Source organism: Etheostoma cragini, chromosome 19, assembly GCF_013103735.1.
Source record: "Etheostoma cragini isolate CJK2018 chromosome 19, CSU_Ecrag_1.0, whole genome shotgun sequence".
NCBI lineage: Eukaryota > Metazoa > Chordata > Actinopteri > Perciformes > Percidae > Etheostoma > Etheostoma cragini.
The window spans coordinates 12847457-12872808 of record NC_048425.1 but is presented as its reverse complement, the minus strand read 5'-3'; the positions used below and the strand labels follow the sequence as shown (position 1 = coordinate 12872808).

General features: G+C 38.8%; 1 protein-coding gene across 3 annotated transcripts in view; it reads right to left on the bottom strand.

Moving 5' to 3' along the window:
• The window catches only part of LOC117934553 (glucosidase 2 subunit beta-like), a 118819-nt gene that overhangs the window by 8170 nt on the left and 85297 nt on the right, over nt 1–25352 (bottom strand). For all 3 annotated transcript variants that reach the window (XM_034856290.1, XM_034856293.1, XM_034856292.1), the window contains one exon: nt 11191–11262. In XM_034856290.1, coding sequence (XP_034712181.1) covers nt 11191–11262 — 72 coding nt within the window. The remainder of the gene's footprint in view (nt 1–11190; nt 11263–25352) is intronic.

The window sequence follows — 25352 nt, the reverse complement described above, 5'->3', positions numbered from 1 at the left end:
TACATCCACTAGCTGCAAAAATACTACTACAATTGCAGTTTCACCTTCTTGATGCCTTCAAAGCTAGGTTTACTGAAGGACTAAAGAAAGACCTAAATAATCATGGATATCCTATATAATATCTTTAAGAACATGTCAATAATTTTTGTAAATTATGCCAAAATTGGAGTTCTTGTATTTTTGTACAGATTTTTTTTATATGCTAATCCTTATTAAGAATAGTTAGCATTAAAAAAGATGATTAGCTTCTTAGTCTTCTTCTGATAATGGCTTGAGCTTATATAAGCTCCTCTTATTTCTTTAAAACGATACGGTCGCCAGTGATTCGGTTTCAAACTTCATTGCGGTAATAATCTCTATGCCTTCAGTGACAAATCCTGAAGATCCATGGCTAATCTCGCCCAACACTGGGAAGAGTTACCCACTCTGATATAGCCACAAATCAACCTTTCAGAAGCAATTATCTTTTAGACAACTCTACCCTGGTGTTTAAACAGCCCGCAGGAACTGAGAAGGGGGGGGGGGGTGGAGAGATCTGGGCCAAAGGTGCATTTGTACGGAGCCCCAAAGGTGACATGGAGGAAAAAGATTTTTTTGCCTCCACTAAGCGTAGCTCCCAGGGCGCCATTTTTATGCTACCTAGCACTCACCCACCGTTAGCATCCTTCTGACTGCCGTTCATTTTGACGTCACTTTGACAGCAAATACCTTTGTTTATTTCTAAAGAAACACAACAATATATAAAAGGCTCCATTACCTTATACCTTACGTTGTGGCTCCGTAGTAGAAGTTTTTGTAAAAATGATTGTGTCATAATCATGCGACTTGCTGTTGCACAATAAAATAATTACTGAACAGTACAGGATAAGCTCATAGACAGTTTAGACTTACTTTAGCTGTTTAGGTTTAATTACTAATGTTAACTAGCATTTTGGTTAGCAGTAATTAGCCTGTGCCTATGTTATTGCCTAACATATACCTATGCTCTCTGTCTCTGCTGATTGGGAATGATTGAGATTTCTCTTGACACAGCTACCAGAAGACTTACAACTTTCAGACACGTTCACGTCAGAACTACATCGTCAAGCTCAGTTGGAGGCTGCGCGGTAACGCTCAGCCATCACCGGAAAAGTGCTTCTACTAGACTTCACTGGTCTTGATTAAAAACAACGGGGTCACATTGTCTATTTCTTTCATGGGTCAAACACTAAACTCAAGTTTCAAACTTGGGATTTCATGGAGGAAAAAAAGAAAGAAGAAAAAAAAAAACATGTAGCCTACTGGGAACAAACACTAAACTCGAGATCTCGACTTTCAAAAGTCAACACTCGAGCTAACCTTTGTAGTTTGCTAGCTCGCTACTAAGGTTATCCCTATTATTTGTTGGATTTTAAAAGTGTAGTGTGTGTAGAGTAGTGTTTGTCACCAATGGCTACATGTTTTTTTATAAAAAACAGTTCTTCGTTTGTTTGTTTTTTTATCTCTATGAAAGTCGGGATCTCGAGTTTAGTGTTTGTCCCCGGTACATGTTTTTTTTTTGTGTCTCCATGTCCCCTCCGGGGCGCCGTACATTTGTGCATATCTTGATGTGTGTCTGTTTATTTATGTGTGTGTTTTGAGACCCTGGGCCTTCACTGGAGAGAAGCTGGATGGAAAAAAAACACAGGGGAAAAAGAACACACACATCCATACCCAGTTTGGTATGTCTGTGTTTTCCTCAAGTAAGTGGAATATAAATTTTCTCATTTGCCCTCAGGATTTTCTTTGTACAGTTTGTAGACATTAAAAAGTTGTAAACTACACTGAATGTCTTGCTTCTTATGCTTAGGAGCATGCTGCATGCATATTTATGTATGAAAGAATTTTGCATACATACGTAAAGCGTGTAGAGAAATAGTATTTTCCCCAAATGTCTTACAATGGCAACTGTAGTGTACTAAAAACAGAGATTGACTGCTTGCTAACCATTCCTCATTGTAGATTGGAATTTTGGTCATTTTATTTTCTATTTTTAGAATGTTGACTCCATTAAGGCCAAAACTGTCCTACTACCATGCATTTTGATGCAAAAATACGGTTAGATTCTAAAGATCAAATTAAGTAAACATTTTGAATTAACTGGATTAGCTTTCATGGCAGCAGGAAAATTTAACAGACTTAAAAGTGAATGGAGAAATACATTCCTGAATATTAGAGTCAAAAATGGTTGTTAAGTATAGTATTAAAACTGTTTAAATAATACCCAACTCTCGAGGAGTGTGTCATCAGTTTCCTTCATTATAAAATGGTAACATCAATCTGGGTTCTTCAAATACACTCCATTTATTTGCAGCCAACTGTCAATGATGAACCGATTCAACATCAGATTACTTCTCTACAACCAACTCCTCATACTGAATCCCAACCTGTGTTAAGATGGTGTTAAGTCTGTGCTTATTAATGTCACCTTCCCACTGTAGCATCTACTCATTAGCTGCCACTGCAATGAATTATACCTCACAGCTATGCTTTTCTCTGCTTTAACAAGAGGTCTGGAGCAGCAAGTTAGTCCCCTCACTATGCTGTTAATGCGCTAATCATTTACAGCATGAGTCGGAGCGCCGCACAGGCAGGTGGAGAGAACAATTTGGGAGCTGCTGGTTTATTTGGATTTGGTGAAGCAGTGCTCTCATAGCTAAGCACTGCCAGGCATCCAGGCATAACTAACCTCTGCCACTTGTGTACGGTTACCAATCAGAGAGCAGTGTTTTGAGCCCAGACGCCGTCATTACTGTGATTGTCACTGATGCTCCTCTCACCCTCCTACCACCAATTGCGCCCAGCACCTCAATAAATAATTAATAAGAAAAGGAACATGTGAAGGGCACATGCTCAGTCAGGGCTTTGCTTTCACTTCGTTTTAAATGACTGATAAACAAAGATGGCATTTATAATAATTTTTTTATTGTGGGGCATAGAACAGGATTAAAATGTATTATAATACACATTAGTTTAAATGAGGATATAAAGCAATCTTCAATTGAAGACTGCATACTGGATGTTTTTTGGCCAGTTTTCTTAGGTAAAAGCACGTTGACCCACATAATTACTCTAAATCAGTGAGTACCATCAATGGCACATTCTGTTTTGCATTTGCTACATAAATAGAACACCAAGGCCATATTATTTGAAGTTATAAAACAAACTCAGGGTGCATATTTCATCAACACCTCCTGACAGATATGAATCAGGGCTGATGTCTAACCCAAATCAGTATTCTGTTAATAGCTCACTTGTGCCTCATTAACGACTGGGCTAGATGTTGCCATGGCTACCCAGCAGAAAGGCCATCAGGGGTTCACAGTGTCAGCTTCCCCCCACCTTCCACTCCCTACCACTTTAACCCTCTCCTCAGACACACTAGTCATTACCCTTTTCCATGATTGCCAGATAAAGTGTGAGCTCTTAGGTTCAGGGGCCATATTGCATAAACACTTCAGGAATGCAAATATAGGCATTAGACTTCATATATTGGTGAGTATGTAAAATAAGTGTGAAAAAAGAAGAGAGCATAACTCCACTTATTAAGTAGGCCCAGTAAAAAAAAAGCAGTGGAGAGTAAAGCCACAAACACCCGTTAGACATTTCACTTAAAAGGAAATGTGTTGTGCATGTTTTCAACACAACAGTGTGATTAAAAATGAAATCAGAATAGCAAGATAATGTATTAGGGACACTAGCACTATGTTGAAGTTTGATGGACTGATCATACTAATAAAACGTACATGGATATGAAAATGTAAGATATGTAACGATAAGACTGACTCAGTCAGAATCATTTCCAAAAATAAAAGTCCAGGTGCAGGACTAACGCTCGTTCTTGTGTGAGCCTGCACGGATGCTACCTAAATGCTCCTTAGTATGACAAGTGTATATGTCCAACTGAGCCTAGTTGGTGAGAATTCACAGTGAGTGTGTTCCATCATGCAGCTGGCACTAAACCGGAAGGAAACAAACAACCGCGGGTGAAGAAAGAGGGTAATTTATACAAAGGCACCAAGGAAAATGTATATCTGGAAAAAAAAGAGATATGAGAACTCGGTAGGGCCAATGCTAAGATTGTCAGACAATTTAAAGGAACGGCAAGAGACTCGGTTGTTTATGACTAAAGTAGGAAGCGGTTACGTGACCACGGTGTAATACGAGTCACATCCTGCCTCTTGCACGCTCTAGAGAGGAAGAGAAGTGTACGGTCTATAAATCAAGTTTTATGGAATGGGTCTTAAAAAGATCTTTTAAAATACATGTTTATATTAAAAAGTAATTACACATGTTTCCAATTGTAAGGCTTTGCCGTCTTATGGACATAATATACAAAAATAGATATTTGAATATATCCGAAACTCATTTCGTCCAATTTTGACAACCCTAATTGTATGCAGTAAATCAGCATGCCTGTGAATCACAATGTAGCATTATCAAGCCAGCATTTGTCCAACCTTGTTTTGCTTACTCACACACATCACACAGAGTGAGTGAAAGCTGAAAAATATTGTCAAAAATTTAAATTGTCACATTGCCAGAACAGATTCTGATTGTATTTTTAGCCCATTACCTGGCACCCTTAAGTGAGGTTATTTTTTCAAGAGCTGATAAAGTATGTCATTCCCTGATTCAATCGAGTGCGGATTTAGAATTTCTTTGTGCTCATTTGTAACCTGCTTGTGTTTGAGTAGTTTTACAGTAATAGTCATTCAGCTCCCTCGTGACTGCTGTTCGATAAAATGGCCACCTATCGAGATAATTAGCCACAGTGGTTTTCTCCTATTTATGCATAAAAACGGCAAGTGCAAAGCAGAGGAGACATGATATGTTCTCTGTTAGAAGTTCATTCCTTTAATGGTTAAAAAAAATAAAAGATGATGGGCTTTTCAGCTGCCCCCCATGAGAACTGGACTCTTATTGATCAAATGAACATATTTCCATATTACCATGGTCACAGAGTAGGGTCTTCTTTCTTAAGCGTGTGCCGGAAAATGCTCAGCTGGAGAATTCAAGCTAAGGCCCCTCAAAGGACTTTGGCAGCGTGGAAGCATTCACATTGCTGCACCTCTTTTTCTCAGCACCTGGGGAATATTTTCTCGGCTACATTCTGAAGATCTTTTATTTAGAGGTTTGCAAAACTGCATAGTGGCAAAACAATATAAGGTCACTTTCAGGTGTGAGAAAATGTCATGCATGTCTGTACGTAGCTCAAAAAAGCAGATCTGATACATGTGTACGTCTACAGCGCACTGCTACAAACAGCTAATTTTCCATGGTGGCCAGCACATCCCACTCTCTCTGGGGTTGCTCTGTGCTGCCATTTCAACTGCCTGGCTTCTTTGCAGTGGGCATACACAGTCATTCAGTGTGGTTTCAATGTTGCTAGGCTACCTCACTTCTTCGCTGTTTTCTGTTTGAAAATCTACTGTTCAATAAAGCAGTTCAAGGGAGACCTGTGGGTTTGAATACTGAGCATTATGAACCTGCAGATGTAACTGACAACACTAATAGGCTTTTTTTTTTCTTTCACAATATCCTTTTTCTTTTCTCCCTTGACTCTGTAACATAGTAGCACGGTACCTACCTCTACAGCCCATGCATCTGCTTCAGTCATAATATTCATACAGAACATGTATAACTTTCCGTTGCTATAATTGTATCTAATCAGTTTTGTGTGTACACTCTGAGTCGTACATCTTCTTCTCTATGTGGTATTCCACTGTTCTTTTATGGTTTATATATTCCGATATACAAAGCTTTGACTGTCAGTTTCACAGTCACCGTTTTCTGCGCTCCCCCTTGTGCTCTCGATGAGGACGGGTGCAGAGCAGTTTGACCTCAGCACAAAAGAAGGCCAAGCTCCTTGAACTTCGCGGGGCAACACACGCCAACCCCGTGACCCCAAATGTGTGGCCACCTGATTTCCCTGGAGTCCCAACACAAAAACTCATTTGGATGACCTTTCAACTGATCTCTTGCCTCCCCCGCAGCTGCATTCAAATCATCCCACCCTGCTTCGTCAAGAGGATAATATGCTTCATCTTAGCATGGAGATGCTATTTTTCTAACAGTTTGTATATTTGTTTCACCACACATTTTTAAAAGGTCTATAGATTTCTTTTTGATTAACACATTTTTTTTAAATTGATCTACATTTTTCTTACATTTTCCTCAATATTGGCATTTATGTGAGCATTAAATACAATTTTACTAATTACATCTTTGGCTTAATATACAGATTGAAGGTTTCTGAGTTCAAACTTCGTGTTTGAGTCCTGAATGTTCCGTATCATTGCAACTGGAGCTATTTCCATGTGTTTATCCTAAGCTAACTCTGAAAGGGGCCACATAAATATTTCAAACACACTTCTGCTTATGGTAAAAGGTTATTATGGCCAAGCACTGTTGTGGGGGCATACTTTAAAGAGTTGTTTTTTATAGTTGTTGTGGTTAGCAGGAAATGGCTTGAACGTTGAGCTAATTACTGGATGTTGACAATGTACTTCCTGGGGACTTAAATGGATCAGAGTGATAGTGAGCTGTGGTGCAGCATGTATTTAAGCCATTAGAGTAATTTGAGAGAAATTGAAATAAGGTTATATATTGGGTTCTTACCGCTAACCAGGGGGAAAAAAACTGCAGCTGGTGTCTTGTGTTGAATACTTCATGGTATCACTTCAGTATGAAACTCTTTGTTTGTAGCTCACGGCACACTCCGCGTTTCTGCCAATGAGAATTTGAAACTACATTTCCCTTTGCTCTGTGCTTTCATTATCACAACAGTGTTATAATGTTATTGCATTCAATTAATTTCATGTGGTTTATTATTATTGTGTTATTGTTTCACTTTAATTTTTGAAAATAAGAAAAGGCTGTTACTTTGCTTTTCTCCGTTATTTTGAATTTTTTGTTGCCCTATGTTTAATGCCACTGTGATTCCCTGTTGCATATGTTAAAGACTTTATTTTGTTCAACCCAGGTTTTTGACCCATAAGCACCCTCAACTTCCAAAACAACCAATCAGCTGTTGGTTGCTTGAACCTTGTCACATATTAGTAGGACAGGTGGTGGGCATCATGACAAATGGCAGTGGACGTATGAGTTTGTTAATTCTATCATGTTATCACAGACATCCAACATGCACTTCTTATTTCTTCTTCAATTATGACTCTTTGGGAGGTTGTAAACTCTTCATACCCGTATGCACATAGATTGTGCGACGTTTCACTTGGCAAGTGTAAAACATAATTTTGCCGCACAAAAGTAGGCAGAATCCTAAAAGAGAGTCATATTAAGCTGAAAACAAATCAGCATTGTGTCAGCTATGTGAGGTGTTACAATAACCGCTTAAAAATAATTACTTAAAGTTTTGGGAAATATGCTAATTCATTTTCTTGCAGACAAGATTAAACAAACGAGATAAAACGAATTGGTGAGCTTTAGAGGTGCTTGTAGATAGACTTTTAAATTTTGGAAATAGCCAGTTTGGCCGTTTGATCCTGCTTTCAGTCTTGAAGCTAAGCTATGCTAACCCTGTTGTTGCAGCATCATATATACACCCTTTTAGCAAGAAAGTGAACAAAAATACCAACATGTCCACAGCGCTGCTACTTTAAAGCAACATACACAATGTGCTGTCTGGACTGAAAATGCAGTAAACTACAACATTGTGTAATTAGGCACAATGGAAGATTTCTTTAAAAACAATCAAATGTCGAACAGAACAAAACTGCAATAGCAAAGAGCAGCAGTGGTCTCTCAAAGACGCTCACTATCCATAACCGAAAGACACTTAAAGAAATATTTGCTCAACGCTACCACAAACTGCGGCCTCAGAAATGACAAAGTTGAATCCAAACCTGCATCTGTCAACAAACATAATGAGCTTCAACACATCATTATTTATTATTGCTATTAGCACAGACACTCCAGTTGGGATATTTCAGAGAAACACGTCAATATTCTGGAGGCTTGTGGCAAATCGATGTGACATGCTAGTGACACAGGGAGATCAATGTTCTGTTTGCATGTACAGTGTGTGTGTGTGTGTGTGTGCATGTGTTTTGTTTCTTCCTCAAATGAAATGCCAAGTCAATGCTTTCATCTTATCTAAGCTCATATATAACATATATAAACAAGAAGATGATAACAAACAGCACATGATTTACATATGTGTGAATTTCTTTGTTGAGAAAGGTGGACTGCGTTTAGTAAACCCTGTTTTTGCTGTCCTGTCATTGTACCCACCATGTCTGCCCAGGGTGGGAGTGGGTAGTGGGGACATTACGAAGATGGATTACGCTGTCACATTGGGATGGTGTTTGTCACAATGCAAGCATTTTCTTCTACTCTATTATCATTATGATGGCTGATGTTATTGTTACAATAGCCATTTCAGGAAGCGGTTGAGCTGCTGAGACCGAAAGGCAGAAAAGCTAAATGGAAAACAGAGACATTGGAATTCAGAAGCTGAATACGAGTTGTATAATATCTACATTTACAGATAATTGGAAGCATACAGTATGACTACTGTGCCTTATGAAATCTTTATGGCTATGTGTGTGGCCACAATATGGAGCAGGCAGTTTTAAAAAGAACTATTCCCAAGTTGATTTATTGTTCCTTAAGAACATTTGTAAAGTTAATGGTCTAAGGCCAACTATGCTGCAAAACCAAGCATGAAGGAAGGTTAGGGCTAAGGGAACAATTTGAACTTTTATGAGCCTTGACACACTTCACACACAAACTGAGTGCTGGGCCATGAGCCATAGTCAAAAGTCAGCAGCAACACTATCTATTTAATACTGTGGAAACGCAACATAACAAATCCAAATTGGTCAAAATGTTACAAGCAAGTATTACCGATGTTATCCAGCTTCACACTTTCATTCACATGTTAATACTGTTTCGCCTTCTCTCTCCCCTCGACTCTTTCTCACATGGTTGTCCTTTAGGATGCTGGAGCAGGTGTGATAAATGCTGCCGTTTAAATCAAAGCACTCCCCTCTCCCCCCTCACCCCCTCTGGGGAGAAAGAGGATGCCTCCATGCAGATTGATATCAGGAGGCCCAGCCATATCCATGAAGGGCTGACTGATGGTCTGTCTGGATAAAAAATGAACTTTTTTTTCCCAGCGTGCAAGCTATGATTCATGTACCTCCCCTCCCCCTCCTCCCCCCAAATCATTCCACATATATATTCACTAACACACTCTCTGGATACAGGATAGTCCATTGTACGGCGTTGCACCTCCTGTCTACACCCAGAAAATACCAATATGGTGTTTGTGTTTGCATGTGATCGAACAAAAACTAGCATTATTTGTCAATTAATGTAAAATCCAACATTCGTCTAGCCTCTCTAAGGAAAAATACATGTTTAGTATAGTATATATATGGCCATCCACAATATTTCTGTTGCATTCAGTCCTATCTAAAACATTTCATGTGGAAAACATATACATTTCTTCATAATTGAAATCATTCTCGCCAGTTCTGTTTGGCAGCGATTTCTGTTCCAAACAGAGTGACCAACTCACATGAGTCGGAAACGTGTTTGACCACTGGTTCTGTTTGGTCCTTCTGCCCTCCCATACTATCATGAGTGACAGGCAGGCAGAAGCGCTGGGGTTATATTACTCACAGTTAGCATTCTGTCCTTCCTTTTTCCTGCGCTAAAAAACATGGTGAAGCATTGCACTTTCCGCTCCAAAAGTGAGTGGGTAGTGTGGGAGGTGGCGGTGCAAAAACAACACAGCCCTGCTTTAGATTCCAATTAATTTGCCATTTGAAAGCAAAACTATATGTGCAGAAAGGGGTAATTGCTAATGAATTAACATTTGCAATGACACTTTTGTTTTGACACTTTGTCGCTAATTCTTGTGGTCATTTATGCCTTTACATTGTCTGTTGTTAGTCTATGTGCCCACTACAACAAAACAGCACTGCAATTGAGTCCTCCTCTTTGGTGAGAAGTTGCAGCAAATCATAAAAGATTTTTTTTTTTTTTCTTTCAGAGAGGTGTCAATGTCAATGGAATGGTTTCTATAATTGCACCCTATGAAAGTGGCGGATCACTGACGGTTAGTGGAAAAGGACAGCGACGCAACATCCCGTAATTATCACCTCAAATCTACAATTCAAAGAAGAGAAAAGTAAAAAAGAAATATTTTAAAAAAAAGACACAAGAAAAACATCAGTATGATGTTTATACTTTTTTCTTGATCTGTTTGACAGTGATGTTACAACGATGAGAAGATGGAAAAGGTAGATAATAGAAGCAAAACTCAGCGGGTAGAAAATAATCAAGATCACATAGTTGACCAAGAAAGTTACTGTTGTACTATAGATAATGGTTTTGCTGATTTTTTTAGAGCAACTTCACTTCAAATCAGTACGCTCCTGGAGAAGAATAAAAAAAAAGAAAATGCCTAGTGACATCTAAAGGTCCGTTTCTATGAGGAATGAGTGGCATCTTTAATAGCACATAGGAATTTCGATACAAACCAATGTCGGTAGTCGACACAGCCAATCCCAAGGGGATGGTAAAAGGCCAGAGAGTAATCCTTTAGATGAAATTGAAACCCTTCGAGGCAGAGGAAATACAACCACAGCAGTATATGAAATTTGCCCTTTCCTTGTCATTGATCAAAAGGTATTAAAACTATAATAGAGATATTTTAGCGATTGATTAAAGGTTGTATGAAGCCTAACAGAGATTGAATAACCATTTTAAAAAATCAATAGCGCAAATATTGGTCTTAGTGTAACTTCTTATGAGCACTGCAGCAATGATTAAAGAGCTGTCATAGGAATGCTGTGGTGGTATTTTTTTTCAGGTCCCTTCATGAAATGAAAAGTGCTGTCATGTGAATTTATCTAATTAGTATGGATCAAATAATTTGAAAAGTATTGTGTGGTGAAAGACCAAGGACAACCTTTTTCTTGATATTAAAAGTGTGGATGTGTTCTGCTAAAAAAACTAAATGTCACAGCATTAGTACACAATGTACCCACAATGTTGTAAAACTCTTTGGAAAAAAAGTGGCCCTTGAATTAGGTAACGCATTTATAATATTTCTATTGTCTCTGACATAAGGACCGAAGGCTGGTCATTGTTTGGGATTTTAACAATGGAGACTAAAGAGGAGGTGATTGAGGTACTTACCCTAATGAGACCTCTGTTCCTGCCGTGCTCTTTTGTGTGACTTTATTGAACGGACACAGGGTATAAGTATACCTGCAGGGGGGAAAAGAACACATAATGTTAGAACATTTCTTACAATTAGTCTCTGAGCTCACTGTTTTTTTCTTTACAAACTGCAACTTTAATGGTTCTTTATAAATACTCTTGGCTCTCAAGGTTGTCTTTTAGCCTCAGCAGGTCTTTTTTTAACCCTTGTGTTGTCCTTGGGTCAAACTGACCCGTTTCAAAGAGTTTTACATCAGAAATATTAGATTTCTTTCAACCAAATTGCCCCAAAATACCATAATTACATACAACATTCTTCAGGTGAAAATAGTCATTACTTCCAATGAATTTTCTGTGTGTTTTATTTAATCTTAAGCATTTTAATTATTTTTCAAAACCGTATCCGGACTAAACTTTGACATCTACCCGTCTCAACATCCTCTGATCTTAACCATTAGTCAAAATAATTCATGATTTCTGCTTTTTTTCACTAAAAACCTATGTATAATTTGATATAAATGAGGTTTGTTGACAATAAATTCCAAGAATAAGTGTAAAACCTGTTATTAAACCAGCTCAGGTTTTAGAAAAAGCGCCAAAAGCTGGAAAAAGTGACAAAAACCTTGGTAAAGCAACAAAAAAAAATCAATTTTGACCTGGAAGGACAAGTTCATGGTTAACGGGAAGACAACACAAGGGTTAAGCAATTGATCTTTGGTAAACCGACTTTAGCCCCAAACAACATAGAGACAAAGTTAGTAAGTAGCTAGTGAACGGAGTAGAGCATTTAGCGGCAAAAGTGCCAGATATTTCCCACAGGAGTTGGTGGAAAACAAAACAGAGATAAAGTAAATATTGGATTTACATTTGCCATGTGGCCAGAAACTTCAAAAGAGTGGGTGGGTAAATAGGCAACTGTGTGCAAATGCATTAGCCAACAACAACTTCACAAGGTAATAGCATGTCAATGTTGTGTTTTTGCTAACTCTATCTATTGGCTAAAACAATCAATTAATTAATGTAGTTTTTATTAAGGCGTCAAAAGTACAGTATCAGTCAGGCTGTATTGGAAAAAAAAATGTACCCTGCAGACAAGCCTACTGTTGTGAAAACAAGTCAAGTTCCAAAGCAGTGGTTTACTAAGCAGAATTATTGAACAGTGAGAGCCAGTCTAAGCTTAGTGGGTACCTACTTGGACAGAAGATTGACAATGAGTTACCAGTGACCCTGCCACCAACAGCTCTTCTACTAAGGCAAAGAGGAGACTAAAGGAGTTAGCAATTAGTCCAGACCATCACTAATGTACTTGCTGGGGATAGTGCTAGAGAGTAGAGGCACGATCACAAGCTCCAGTAACAAACGGATCAAAGACCTTAATGGTGAAACCGATAGAGAGAAAGGCAGTCAGGCTTTCAGGGAGGGAGATAAAAAGCTGTAAAAAGCAAGATGAAAGAAAAGAAAATGATGAACATAAGAAAAAAGGGGGATAGCGGGAGAGAGGTAAGTGATTGGCTGCCAACTCCTTTTGCTCATGCACCGTGTTTGTGGTTTGTATTAAATGCTTCTCATCTTTGAGACTTTCATTTACTGTAGGCATTTATCCTTTCATGTCTACTGTATGTTTCGAGGGGGATGGCCCTTCCCCCATCCGCCGCATATAAGGGCAAGGGAGAAAATAACAGAAGCACCTCTTTTTGTCTGCAAGTAAGCAGTACAGCTCGGCGTAGAATTAAAGATATCTCACCATCACTAAGCCTATTCAGAATCCATTGCCCCTCCAAGAAATTTGACAATGTGCAGCAAGGTTCCTCCTGGGATGTTTTCTTATTTATTTGTATTTTATTAGCTAATTTTTTTACTTTACAGCCGTGCTAGTAGCAATGTCTGTCTGTCAGTAGATTGGGCCACCACAAGACTGAAATATCTCAACAACTAGGAGAATTTCTACCGACTTTGGTGACCACTGATTATTTACTGTATTTTCACTTATACAGTGAAATATCAGACCATTTACTTGATGGATACACACAATGTAATACATTGTTGTAATATGTAATTTTAATACATTGTCCTACACAGAGGAGGAATCCTAGTGACTTTGGTGATCCTCTGAGATCCCTCTAGGTTGACATTTGCGGTGTTGAGAGAACGATCTCAAAATGTATTTATTGTATTTCTAAAAGATTTGGTCCCCTGAATTAATTGTTATATCTTTGCTGATCTTCTGACTTTATCTGAGAAAAAAACCTCTCTTCAGGATATAAGAGCTAAGACTTGGTTAAGCTGTCCTTGACCTCTTCAGGGACACTCAACACCCTCAGTTCACTCCAAATTAGCAGGACACACAACTGAAGGGCCAGTTGAGACCTTACATAACTTGAATTTGAAACTCATCAGTGCTTTAGTCCAAAATTGTAAGATGTAAAACTTTTTCTCAACCAGAACCTTTGAACGCGCAATCGAATGGCTGGCTTTATAGTCACTAGATATATCAAATTTTGTAAAGTCGGTTTTTCAGCAGCACCACCCCTGTATGTCTTTACCTCTCATCCCCTTCTCTCTTACCCTCAAGGCAAAGCCATCCATCCCTGCCCACTTTTGCTGACACGCCAGCGCTACACACACACACAAAAAAAGGCTAGGCTATTTATGAGTGAGGGCACTGCAATCTGACCTTGGATGCTCGCCTCCATGTGGCAGCTTGTGAGAAAACAAAAGCAGGCAAGGCAACACAGAAAATGTGTCGCTGGGTGAATTCTTTTTAGGAGAGATTACAAATGTCGAGCCCAACATGCGGACAGAGGTGCAGGTTGATTAGCTGTCTGTCTCTGAGACAGACACTTCACATTCTGCCGTCTGCGTTACATAAATGGGACACAGCAGAAAGGTCACAGGGACATTTATACAAACTGTCCCCGGCTATCCTTAGCAAATGCGCACAGTGTGACACAAAGGAGGGAATATCCGCTGAGATGGACGGGCGGTGACAAAGGCTTTGAGGAGATGAGACTGACAGCGATGGAAATAAGAAACAGCCAGAAGAACAAAGACAAAACCAGAGGAAAGGGGAAGGCAGAAGCATAAAAAGAAATGAAAGTGTGCAAAAAGAGAGTGGGAGGAAATCAGAGTGTGCTCTTGGTGACGCTGTGCATATGAATCACCAACTGAACGGGCCGCGAATATGACAGATGATGACGTGCAGCAAGGGAAACACTGGGTGGAAAATATAAAAGGATAATTAAAAACAAAAAATAAAACTTGGTGGGTCACCAATCAAACCTTTAACAATAATTAGAAGGCTATGATAAGCAATGGATCACAAAATGACAACAGTGGTCCTCCCATTCAGGTCCTGATCGCCACATGGTGTCTCTTTTTTGTCATTCGCGTTCAAACTGTCATCGTCTGACAATGCAGCTCTGACGCTACCCTTTAGAAGTTGGTACCACTGTGTCAATCACTGGCAGACGTTCTAGGGCCTGAAGGTACACAGTTACAGAATAAATATCAGCGATGAAACCACTTAGCTCCTCAGGCAGTTCTTCATGTTTCACTGGATTGGACTACAGGATCAGTTTGTTTAGAAATCTGATTTTCTAAAGCAAATAGTTCCAAGTCAGAGTTTTTCCAATTAAAGTGAATAACAAATGGTAAAAAAAGCAGCAGTCTTTGTTTTCAAGTTTACTGCATAAGAAGTAAAAACAACAAAAAATAAAAACTTTAGGAAAACAGCTTCATAGATGATTTCATAGGTTTGTTTAGACTCCTCTGATGTTCTTACATTTTCTCTAACCATTGTGTTTACAGATTTCAGCTTTTTTTTTTTGATGTGATAAATGTAACTAAAACAGGCCAAAACTCAAAAATAATACCCAAGTTGTTATAACCATATTTACTATTTAACAGTCCTTACTTATTACCGATCTGACACAGTCACCCAACTGGTACTCACTAGGCTTACAGGTAAAAAAATAAGAAGAAAAAAGATAATATTTATTTTTCAGTCCACTGAGATCCAGTCAAGAGATGGGGAGAGACAGCAATTAAGCCCGTTTCCCACTAGACTGCTATGTGACGGTGTGGGTGGAGTTCATTGAGGGTGACAAACTGCAGTAACGTTAACACTAGCTAATTGGTTTACAGGTAACACTGTGTACACTCGTCTGGCATGCCGGAGGTCAAAGGTGACTCCCTACAAAGCCATATAAAGCAATGTGGCAAATTGTTGAATAGCGAACCTAAAGTAAAACCAACACTGTTCATCTTGATAGCACAAGGCAACCTTCAGACACACATTTATTTTAAGTGGAATGTGTTCAACAGCATCAACATTGCATAACAGGTTACTCTTGCTAGCTTTACTTATTTATTCAATTGTCTTAAAGTTGTTGATATTTTAAGATTAATTATTTTCATCTTTACATAAGTTACTTACCCTAGCATCTAATTATAATTTTAATGGAAAATAAATTGAATTAATATACTGATTAACTTGGGAAGACATTTTGTCTGGCTCTAGCCAATTTATTCTCTTGCCTCTGTTATTCTTGTTATTCCGTTTTTTGGCATTTCAACTGGTAAAAGGTAGCACAGTGTATGTACAGAAGAGAATGACTGTCACTACTATTAGTCGTCCATCGATAATCTCGTACAAGACTAAAATCAATCAAATCTCAAATCAAATTCAGGGTAGATTACTTGGAGATTTCAGGTAATTTTGGGAAACTCACTCCTTTTTTTGTCAAAAGTTAGATGAGAAGCTTGATATCAGACTTCATATAATGTAAATATGAAGCTTCAGACAGCTTAGCACAAAGACTGAAAAAAAGGGAAAGCCGCTAGCCTAGTTTAAAGTCTCCATTGGTTACCTGGCATCCTCACATAGATTCTAGAAAGTCCTTGCACCTGGCAGAGGAATAGCTCTGCGCATATCAAAACCTTGTTTTTAAACTTAAGCTTTTTTAAGGATTACACAAACGCGACGCAACATGTTAATTATTGATCTTAAGACGCCCTGATAGACAGATTTTGTCAACTTCAGCTTGCTGTTTTCTTTGTTTTCCAGTATATGTGCTAAGACAAACGGGTGCTGGCTGTACCTTCATATTTAACAAACTCATATGGAAGTGGTATCAATTGTCATATTAAACTCAAGTAAAAATATTCCACAAAGTGTTGACCTATTCCTTTGAGAGGATTTGGCACTGCCATTAAAAGAGAAAAATGTATTCCCTACAGAAACTATACACTTTTGTCATATCAAGTCTACTCATTCAATGTTGTAAAGGAGTCTGTTTTAGGAATCATTTAATGCTTTTACAGAATCATACATTTTGTTAAGGTGGAGACATGATAGATGTTGTTTTTACACAGCACGAATACATAGTAAATCATCTGACCGGCTTGTAAAGGAAGCAGGGTATTCTTCTATTTCCCTGAAGGGATCAATAAAGCACTCTGATTCTGATTCTAGCGCCTATCTGCCCTTTAATCAGCAGACCCAGCATTAAGACCCTGTGTCAACAAGTCTTTGCTGAAGTGTCTTTGGTGCAGCATTACACAGGTTACAGCTGGTCACAGTATCAACTCTATGAGTGACTGTAATGCTGTTTACTCCAAACCACAGTATGAAGTCCACACTAGCAAACAAACAGCTATTCTTGATTATGCCCCTTACTGTAAAAAACCTGCATTGCACAATGTGTACATTAAAGGTGCCTTGCTACACATATTTCATTACTTTCTGGTATTGTCTGAAGTTCTACCATAGACTCTGTAACATTTATTTGTGATTAGTGTGGTAGAGAACGCCTGCAGGAAGACGCAACTTGATTTGTGCCAGTTCTCATTAATATTCAACAAGCTAAGCTGCTTGACTCTGATTGGCAGCTAGCCAATGACAGCCCGGCTATCAGCATCCTCTACCCAGCGCAACTGGGAGAGCTTATGAATAGTAATGAGCTCAGGCAACATGACGTCAGACTGACCAGCTTTTGTAATTGATTTGCCTGATTTTCTCTGCTTATTTCTTTTCAGTGGCTAGAGCTGACAGAGGAGGTAGCAGTTCATTTTCACATTCACCACATAACACAAGCACATATGGACCAAACGTATTTCCAAAAATGCAAGTACAAACAGTTTTGTGTGTCAGGGCACCTTTAGCATACTGGATAAGAATAAAATGATACCTGGAAAAGGGCCTTCCCTAACTAAACTTGGATAAGTGCTGATGAGGTGCGTTTTTTTTTCCTGTTTCAGTCCATCTTACAAAAATGCAGAGTTAGTATTGCCACAACATATTTTATTGTGCTTGTTTGTGTGTTTCTTTTCTGATTTTCTGCTGTTTCACGAGTTTAACAATAGCTTGCGGTGATTTTATTTTATTTGACAGGGAATCAATATGACATCAGAAAGCGCATTCATATGTGGTCATACAATATGTGTTTTTGTATTATGGAAGATTCTGTAGTGATGTACTTTAAATGACTGATCAAACCTTGTTAAAGATGTAACGTTGTCATACTGAGCTCCTATCCACGAACATACATATACAAAACAAATAAAAAATAATATCACTTGATACTCCTTTTGCAATTTTTAGGACTGACATTCATTATAATGTTATAAATGTAGTTCGCACTTTTAGTAATTTAAGTAATAAAGAAGAGGCATATTCTTATTTTAGGAACAATTGCCTTGTGGTACTACAGTAGATGATTTTAATAAGTGCATTTAATATAAGAGCATCTACAGTAGGAGATGCAGGTGGGAGTTAGGCACAGTCTCGTGGTGAAAAGGTTCTGCAGTGTTTGGGTCTCTCTCCTACAGTAAAATTAGAAAAGTGCAGACGTGATCTGAGCTTTACTTTTAGCAATAGTTGGTCAGCTCATCAGGCCACAAGTGGAATTAAAGAATCAAATTCCAATACTGTAACTTATAATAGAAAGACTATTTCAGGACTTTCACAAGGCATCATGACCATTGTGAGATTGGGACAGTCAAATTCATTTCACTTGGTAATCAAGTTGAGAGTTTGCTGGCGGCCCAAAGACCCAATGACAGTTTATCCTTCTAGAGACAGTTTAAAAGAAAACATACTCAAAGTAGGCCCTTATACGGCTTACCTTCATTTTCCACATGGAGAACCACAAATTGGAGTCTGAATAAAATGCTATACATTGTTTTTACAATGAGTCTGATTGAAGTTCACTTTCCTGACAGCTTATCATATTTTGGCCTTGAAAATCTTGATGCAGAGCCGAGAGTTGGTGTATAAGATATATATTTTTCTTTTCTTATTGCGCTTCGCTTCAGAGAAACAACATGGACAGGGAAGGTGAACGCACAGCAGATACCTCTTTGCCACATGAATTACCCAGGAAAAAAATAGCAATGCAGACCGAAAGAGCCTCTCAAAAGATGCCTCAATTTATATGCAGAAAATGGGAAACAAAGCAAGCCAAACTTGAAGCCAATTTAGTTTTTAAAGCCATCACTAAGGGCAATGAGGCAAATAGCCTGTGGCAGATCATTTAAAGCTGCATTCTCCCTTTCATCTTTTAAGATGTTAACATTGTTATTGCTGCTATTTTGTTCTCGAAACAGGTGAAGGTTGAGGCGTGTGGAAAATATATAGGCAGTAAGAAACAACAGCTGGTGTTTATGGGTCTGAAGAAGTGCAATGAATTAAATTATAGAATCATGGTGCTTCAAAAGTATTAGCATATATATACTGTATATATGTCTTTTTATATTACTACATTGATGCAACTATACAGTGGAACTGTTGATTGTATTGGCTGTAGTGATATTTATTCAGGGAGTGACAAAAGGTTTACATATTCTAAGTTGAAGTTTCTAAGTGATTATCAATACTATATGTAATGTCAAGGATCCTACGTAGGTGTGGAACAAGTTGGCTCAAAATAATACTTTACACTTATTCGCCTCAAAAGGTGTTAAAAGAATTGCTCTTAAACACTAAAATGTGTTCAGAAAATACTTTAAAATAACTAAAGGTGATAATGGAGTTCCAATATTAAAAGGGAAAAGAACTGAGCCAATAATCAGAGGCTTTGGAACTTGGAGAGTGACTGTGAAACATCTGTTCTCATGTTATGTTAGCTCACTTTAAAAATGTCCCTTTTGTCCAATTACCAAAAAACAGTAGGTACAGCATTATGAGGCTGTTTCACCTGTTGCAATTTCCAAAATATATCTTTAAATACTTAAATACTCAACACTTTTTGGAACTATACAACAGAGAAAAAAACATGTGGATTAATACGATAACTACAGGGAGGGAAAAAAGTATTTGATCGCCTGCTGATTTTGTACATTTGCCCACTGACAACGAAATGATCGGTCTATAATTTTAATGGTAGCTTTATTTGAACAGTGAGAGACAGAATAACAACAAGAAAAGCCACTGTTTCACAGGTGTCTTTTATACCTGTAACGAGCTGAGATTAGGAGCACATTCTTAAAGGGAGTAGGGCTGCACAAATAAACAAATTTTAATCACGATTTTGACTTCCCACGATTAAATTTGCGTGATTATATAGCGCTTTATATGAATGCGTCATTTCATAGAACGCCCCGTTTTTTTTTCACGTTGGACCCATTCGTCAAATATCAAATAATAGTGAGAATAATCGTGATCACAATATTTATCTAAATAATCGTGGTTACCATTTTGGCCATAATCGTGCAGCCCTAAAAGGGAGTGATCCTAATCTCAGCTTGTTACCTGTATAAAAGACACCCGTCCACAGAAGCAATCAATCAATCATATTCCAAACTAACCACCATGGTCAAGAGCTCTCCAAGGATGTCAGGGACAAGTTTATGGACCTACACAAGTCTGTTATGGGCTACAAGACCATTGCCAAGCAGCTTGATGAGAAGGTGACAACAGTTGGTGCACTTATTTGCAAATGGCAGAAACACAAAAGAACTGTCAATCTCCCTTGGCTTGGGGCTCAATGCAAGATCTCACCTCGTGGAGTTGTAGTGATCATGAGAATGGTGAGGAATCAGCCCAGAACTACACTGGAGGATTTTGTCAATGCTCTCAAGGCCGCTGGGACCATAGTCACCAAGAAAACATTTGGTAACACACTACGCCATGAAGGACTAAAATCCGACAGCGCCTGCAAGGTCCCCCTGCTCAAGAAAGCACATAAACATGCCCGTCTGAAGTTTGCCAATGAACATCTGAATGATTTAGAGGACAACTGGGTAAAAGTGTTGTGGTCAGATGAGACCGAAATGGAGCTCTTTGGCATCAACTCAACTTGCTGCGTTCGAAGGAGGAGGAATGCTGCCTACGACCCCAAGAACACCATCCCCACCGTAAAAAATGGAGGTGGAGACATTATGCTTTGGGGGTCTTTTTCTATTAAGGGGACAGGACAACTTCCCCACATCAAAGTGTCGATTGATGGGACAATGTTCCATCAAATCTTAGGTGAGGTATTCCAGCATGACAATGAGCCCAAACACACGGCAAAGGCAACAAAGGAGTGGCTCAAGAAGAAGCACATTAAGGTCCTGGAGTTGCCTAGCCAGTCTCCAGACCTTAATCCCATAGAAAATCTGTGGAGGGAGCTGAAGGTTTGTGCTGCCAAATGTCAACCTCAAAACCTTAATGACTTGGAGAAGATCTGCAAAGAGGAGTGGGACAAAATCCCTCCTGACATGTGTGCAAACCTGGTTGCCAACTACAAAAAACATCTGACCTCTGTGATTGCCACCAAGTACTGAGTCATGTTTTGCAGAGGAGTCAAATACATATTTCCCTCATTAAAATGCAAATCAATTTCTAACACTTTTGACATGTGTTTTTCTGGATTTTTTGTTGTTATTCTATCTCTCACTGTTCAAATAAATCTAACATTAAAATTATAGACTGATCATTTCTTTGTCAGTGGGTAAATATACAAAATCAGCAGGGGATCAAATACTTTTTCCCCCTCACTGTATGTCTATGACTAAATATGACTTTGCTTTCCAAAACATCATCTCATCATCTTAAAGAGGTCTCATCAACTTTAAAGAGAGTAATTTTCAAAAGTAACATTTACATCCTGTTTTCTTTCCCTGCGTGGTAAACATTTGTACAACATAGCAGAAATGGCTTTCTCAGGTTGAGAAGTTAAGATGTGCTTTCTCTGACTGTTAAGTATAATTCTCAACTTTAGGTTTATTTGGCGTGACCAAGCAGCTTCTCATTTCTTATTTGTTATATTCTTGTTTACATTCAACATAGCGGCCACTGAACACCACGAAGACCAGTAACCCGTTGATGCCACTGTTGCTTCTACGTCACTCGGATCATTGGTCTGATTGGTTGAAGGACTACGGAGTCAAATGAACTATGCCCATTGGTCAACGCGTCTTGTGCAGAGAAAATAAAGACGAGACCAATGCTTAATCTCAAATCTATTGAGCTTGGCTTTGTCTGGTGATAGCCAGATTACCCTAGCATCTTCATGCCTCAAAACACACATTTATAGGTGTCAAACAAACAGAAAGTCTTGGCCAATTACAGGCCAGAAAATGCTCGGGGTACCAGGTTAGTAGATCAGAACTGTCACAGCTATGCTAACGCAACCACAGACTCTTTATACTATACAGACCTTGTTTCTTACAGTGTGCAGAAGATAGTGGCTCTTTTTAAAACTGGTACAACTGTGTTCATGGAATCATACTATGTTTATAGTGTATGTAATATTATGTAATATGTTGTGTGAAACTATTAAAAACAAAACCCAACCAGCCTGCTTTAGCCCATGTGGAACGGTTTAGAAACTGAACCCTTTAGCGAACTGAAACCTTTGACTCAAAATTAGATTTGGGTGGTAGGTTAAAACTGATGTCAAACATTGCAGCCTGGCGAGAAGCTGCAGCTTATTGAAGTAAGCTGCACTAGAAACTACTCATTATAATACACCAGCTGAAAGAAATATATTTGTCCATGTAGGATAGTAATTATACTTTTGTTGAAATTATTACAATTCCTGAATTAGATCAGATATACTCACTAGGAAGTTAAGGTTGTCACAGCTGGAACTGCAAATGAGACAGCAGAAAAATAAGTATAAGACAAACACGGTTTAACACGTAATTGAATTGTTTTACAGCAAGACACTTTGCTGTCTCTCGTTTAGGTATTAATGACTTAACTTTATACTTAATGCTAGCCTGGATCTCTCGGTTAAACCTAGGGATAATTGTATTGTTTGTTTAAGCTACAGGTTCAAACCAAATCCCTCAGCATAGTAAGGAGAATTACTGTAACTGTCAATCCCTGTATTAAATTCCTTCAATTTTCTTTCACTGATGGCAGCAGTGACTTGACAGTGACCTTGAGTTACTTTAAACAATCCTATTTATTCTTCGCTCTAAATACTGAATTTATGGGAACAATGTCAAACCACAGACTGATATATTTTTCTCAGATGGCATCAAATATTTCTCATGATATATCGAATGTGAGTTATACTTTGTCTTGCACTGTTATGACCCTGGGGTCATTTTTGTGTTATGTCTCTCACCCTGCTCTAGTAGGTGCTCCTCTACTACAGATAATGGAGACCAGGTGCGCACACTGGATTGGATCAGCAGAGGTGATTGTTGTCTCCTGATTGGTCGCCAGGAGGACGGGAGCCATTTTAAAGCCCCATCTGACAAGAACTCCGCCAAATACAAACATGTGCCTCTGTATAACTGTGAGATGATTTTAGATTGTGTAAGTAATGGTTCGGATTGGTTTTGTGCTGCTAATAGCAGTGCGGTAGGAGTGAGAAGTCCTTTCTTTTGTTTGTTACCTTTTTCTCCTGTTTTTCATGTAGGATTTCAGGTTAGAGCTTTGTATTTTCTTTGTATGTTGTTTTTGTTTAGGAAAGTTTAGGTTGCCTCTAGTATAATATTGTTTGTTATGTTGGGACATCACTTCTGTTATAAAAAGAAACTGTTACTTGGCAATTCTTTGTTCTTGCCTTGTTTGGCAGTGGTAAGAGTGTGTGGGGGGGGGCATACGTTATGTCGCGTCTCAGTTACCCCTAGACATTGGGACGTAACATGCACTGAACAAATTAAGTTGGTCTCTTTTTATAGGTATTTATCAGTAGGATACAGTTTTCCAAATTACAATGGGGTATGTTTTGCCAGTTAGATATCCACAGAAAAGCCATACATAGTGACAGCAGGACAACTCACTGGATTTTTTGTCAGTGCCTGCATTAAACTCAAGACAAAACACGGCACAGTTTAGTTATCTTCACTGCAAACAAGAAGCACCAAATACAAACACCTTACGGCCCAGGCACACATTATCACAGACAGGCGCCACTGTTGTTTTGTTTCCTGTATGAAGAAGAAATTAAGCATAATTGCAGCTGATGTTATGGTAGCTAGGTTTTGTGTTTTGGAGGGTTATTTACCCTCTGAATAAAGTGTAATTCCTATGAATTAAAAAATATAACTTGAGCTGATACAGTACTAAGAAAGTAAGACAATAATGTCCTAAAAACAAAGGAAAGGTTATTATCTTGGCAATAAGTCATCTCGTTCTTAATTAAAGACAGGTCCTGGTGACAAGATGGGATAGACAAAAAAATCTCTGATAGGTTGACCCAGACTGTTTCAACACAACCAACCCACAGATAATCTGCTCACTGCCCACTTCTCTGGTTGGCAGCATAACAAAGACTCATGAGATGTGGTGATTTTATGACCCATGAGTCACACAGACACACACGCAAACACGCACCCTCAGTGCCAGCACTCAGGTCTACTGAACCAACGGAAAGCTCCTGCTACTAGAGATGGCCACCCCCGCTGTGGACTGGGCAGACTCTCCACGTGCTTTCGGTTGCTTACAGGAAGGACTAGCATCTTGACAGCCAAAGGCTTTGTTGAATCACAATTGGGTGAGGGAGGCAGTGATTCAACAGGAAGATAAACTGACTGTGCTCTTCAACACGGTGTCTCGGGAAGAAATTCGGTGGACAAAGAAGTCTCCAATTTTTTTTAAAGGCATGCAAATGCACATACAGTATGTATCTTCTTCCTCTTTGCCATAGATCTCCATTGCTGTCATTTTTGTTTGTTTTGAGTGCGTGGCTAAAAGCCATTATCAACAAAATGCACTGCTTACACCTGTTTGAATGAATGAGTGCACGGCTGTTTTGCAAAATGAAACTACGCTTATGTTTTTTTATGATCAGTAGGATTCAGTGGGCTTGGGGCTGTCAGCCACACAGAATGAAAAGTCAGAAAGTATTGAGAGACAAACTAACTGGCATCAGCTCACAATAATCACGGACATAATAAAGCAGGTGAATGCAATCTTTCTGCCCCTTCTTTTACAGACAAATTACCAAACATGACCTTTTGAAGTTAATTGAGCATGAGCAGCTCATTAAGAGTAATGCTAAATTTCATGCTTTAATTTAACAACAGTGTGTGTGCCACATCTATCATAATTTGAAAGCTACTGAGCGTGACAAAGTGCTCATGCTGTAAGGCATGGACCTGCATAAACAGCTACTGCAGCACAACCACTTATTTCAACAACATTCCAATTATGGTTAACCAGGCCCTCTGCCTTTCTGTCCCCTCAATAAACTGGGGCAAACATGATTTTCAATCCATTTGTGCGCATGCATGCATTTCTCAGCAGTTATCTGTAGTCTGGTTTGATTTCTGGCATTACATCAACTAATAGTAAAAGGCCTTCATGTTGGAACTGAGCACTGTGAAAGACTTAAATCACATTAACAATGTTTCATAATTTATTCTAATGTCTAGGAAAAAGGACAAGGCAGATGCTCTTAACAATATTACCAGGAATTTTATTTTTTTCTGACAAACACTTGCCATCAACAGGCAGACAGCAACTATCTTACAAGATAGTATTCATGGCACAGCTGTTATGAAATCTACCACATATATGGCTCTTCATTTCCATGTTACACTCATGACAGTCAGCAGACACATCTAGGACTCCACATCATCCGCCTTGCTGTGGTTTAAATACAATTTCAAACAGCTCCCTCCAGGCTATCCGGATGGTGTTTCTTTCTTCCCTTAAAGAACCCATTGCACTGGTAAGGCCATGTGATGTTCTACAG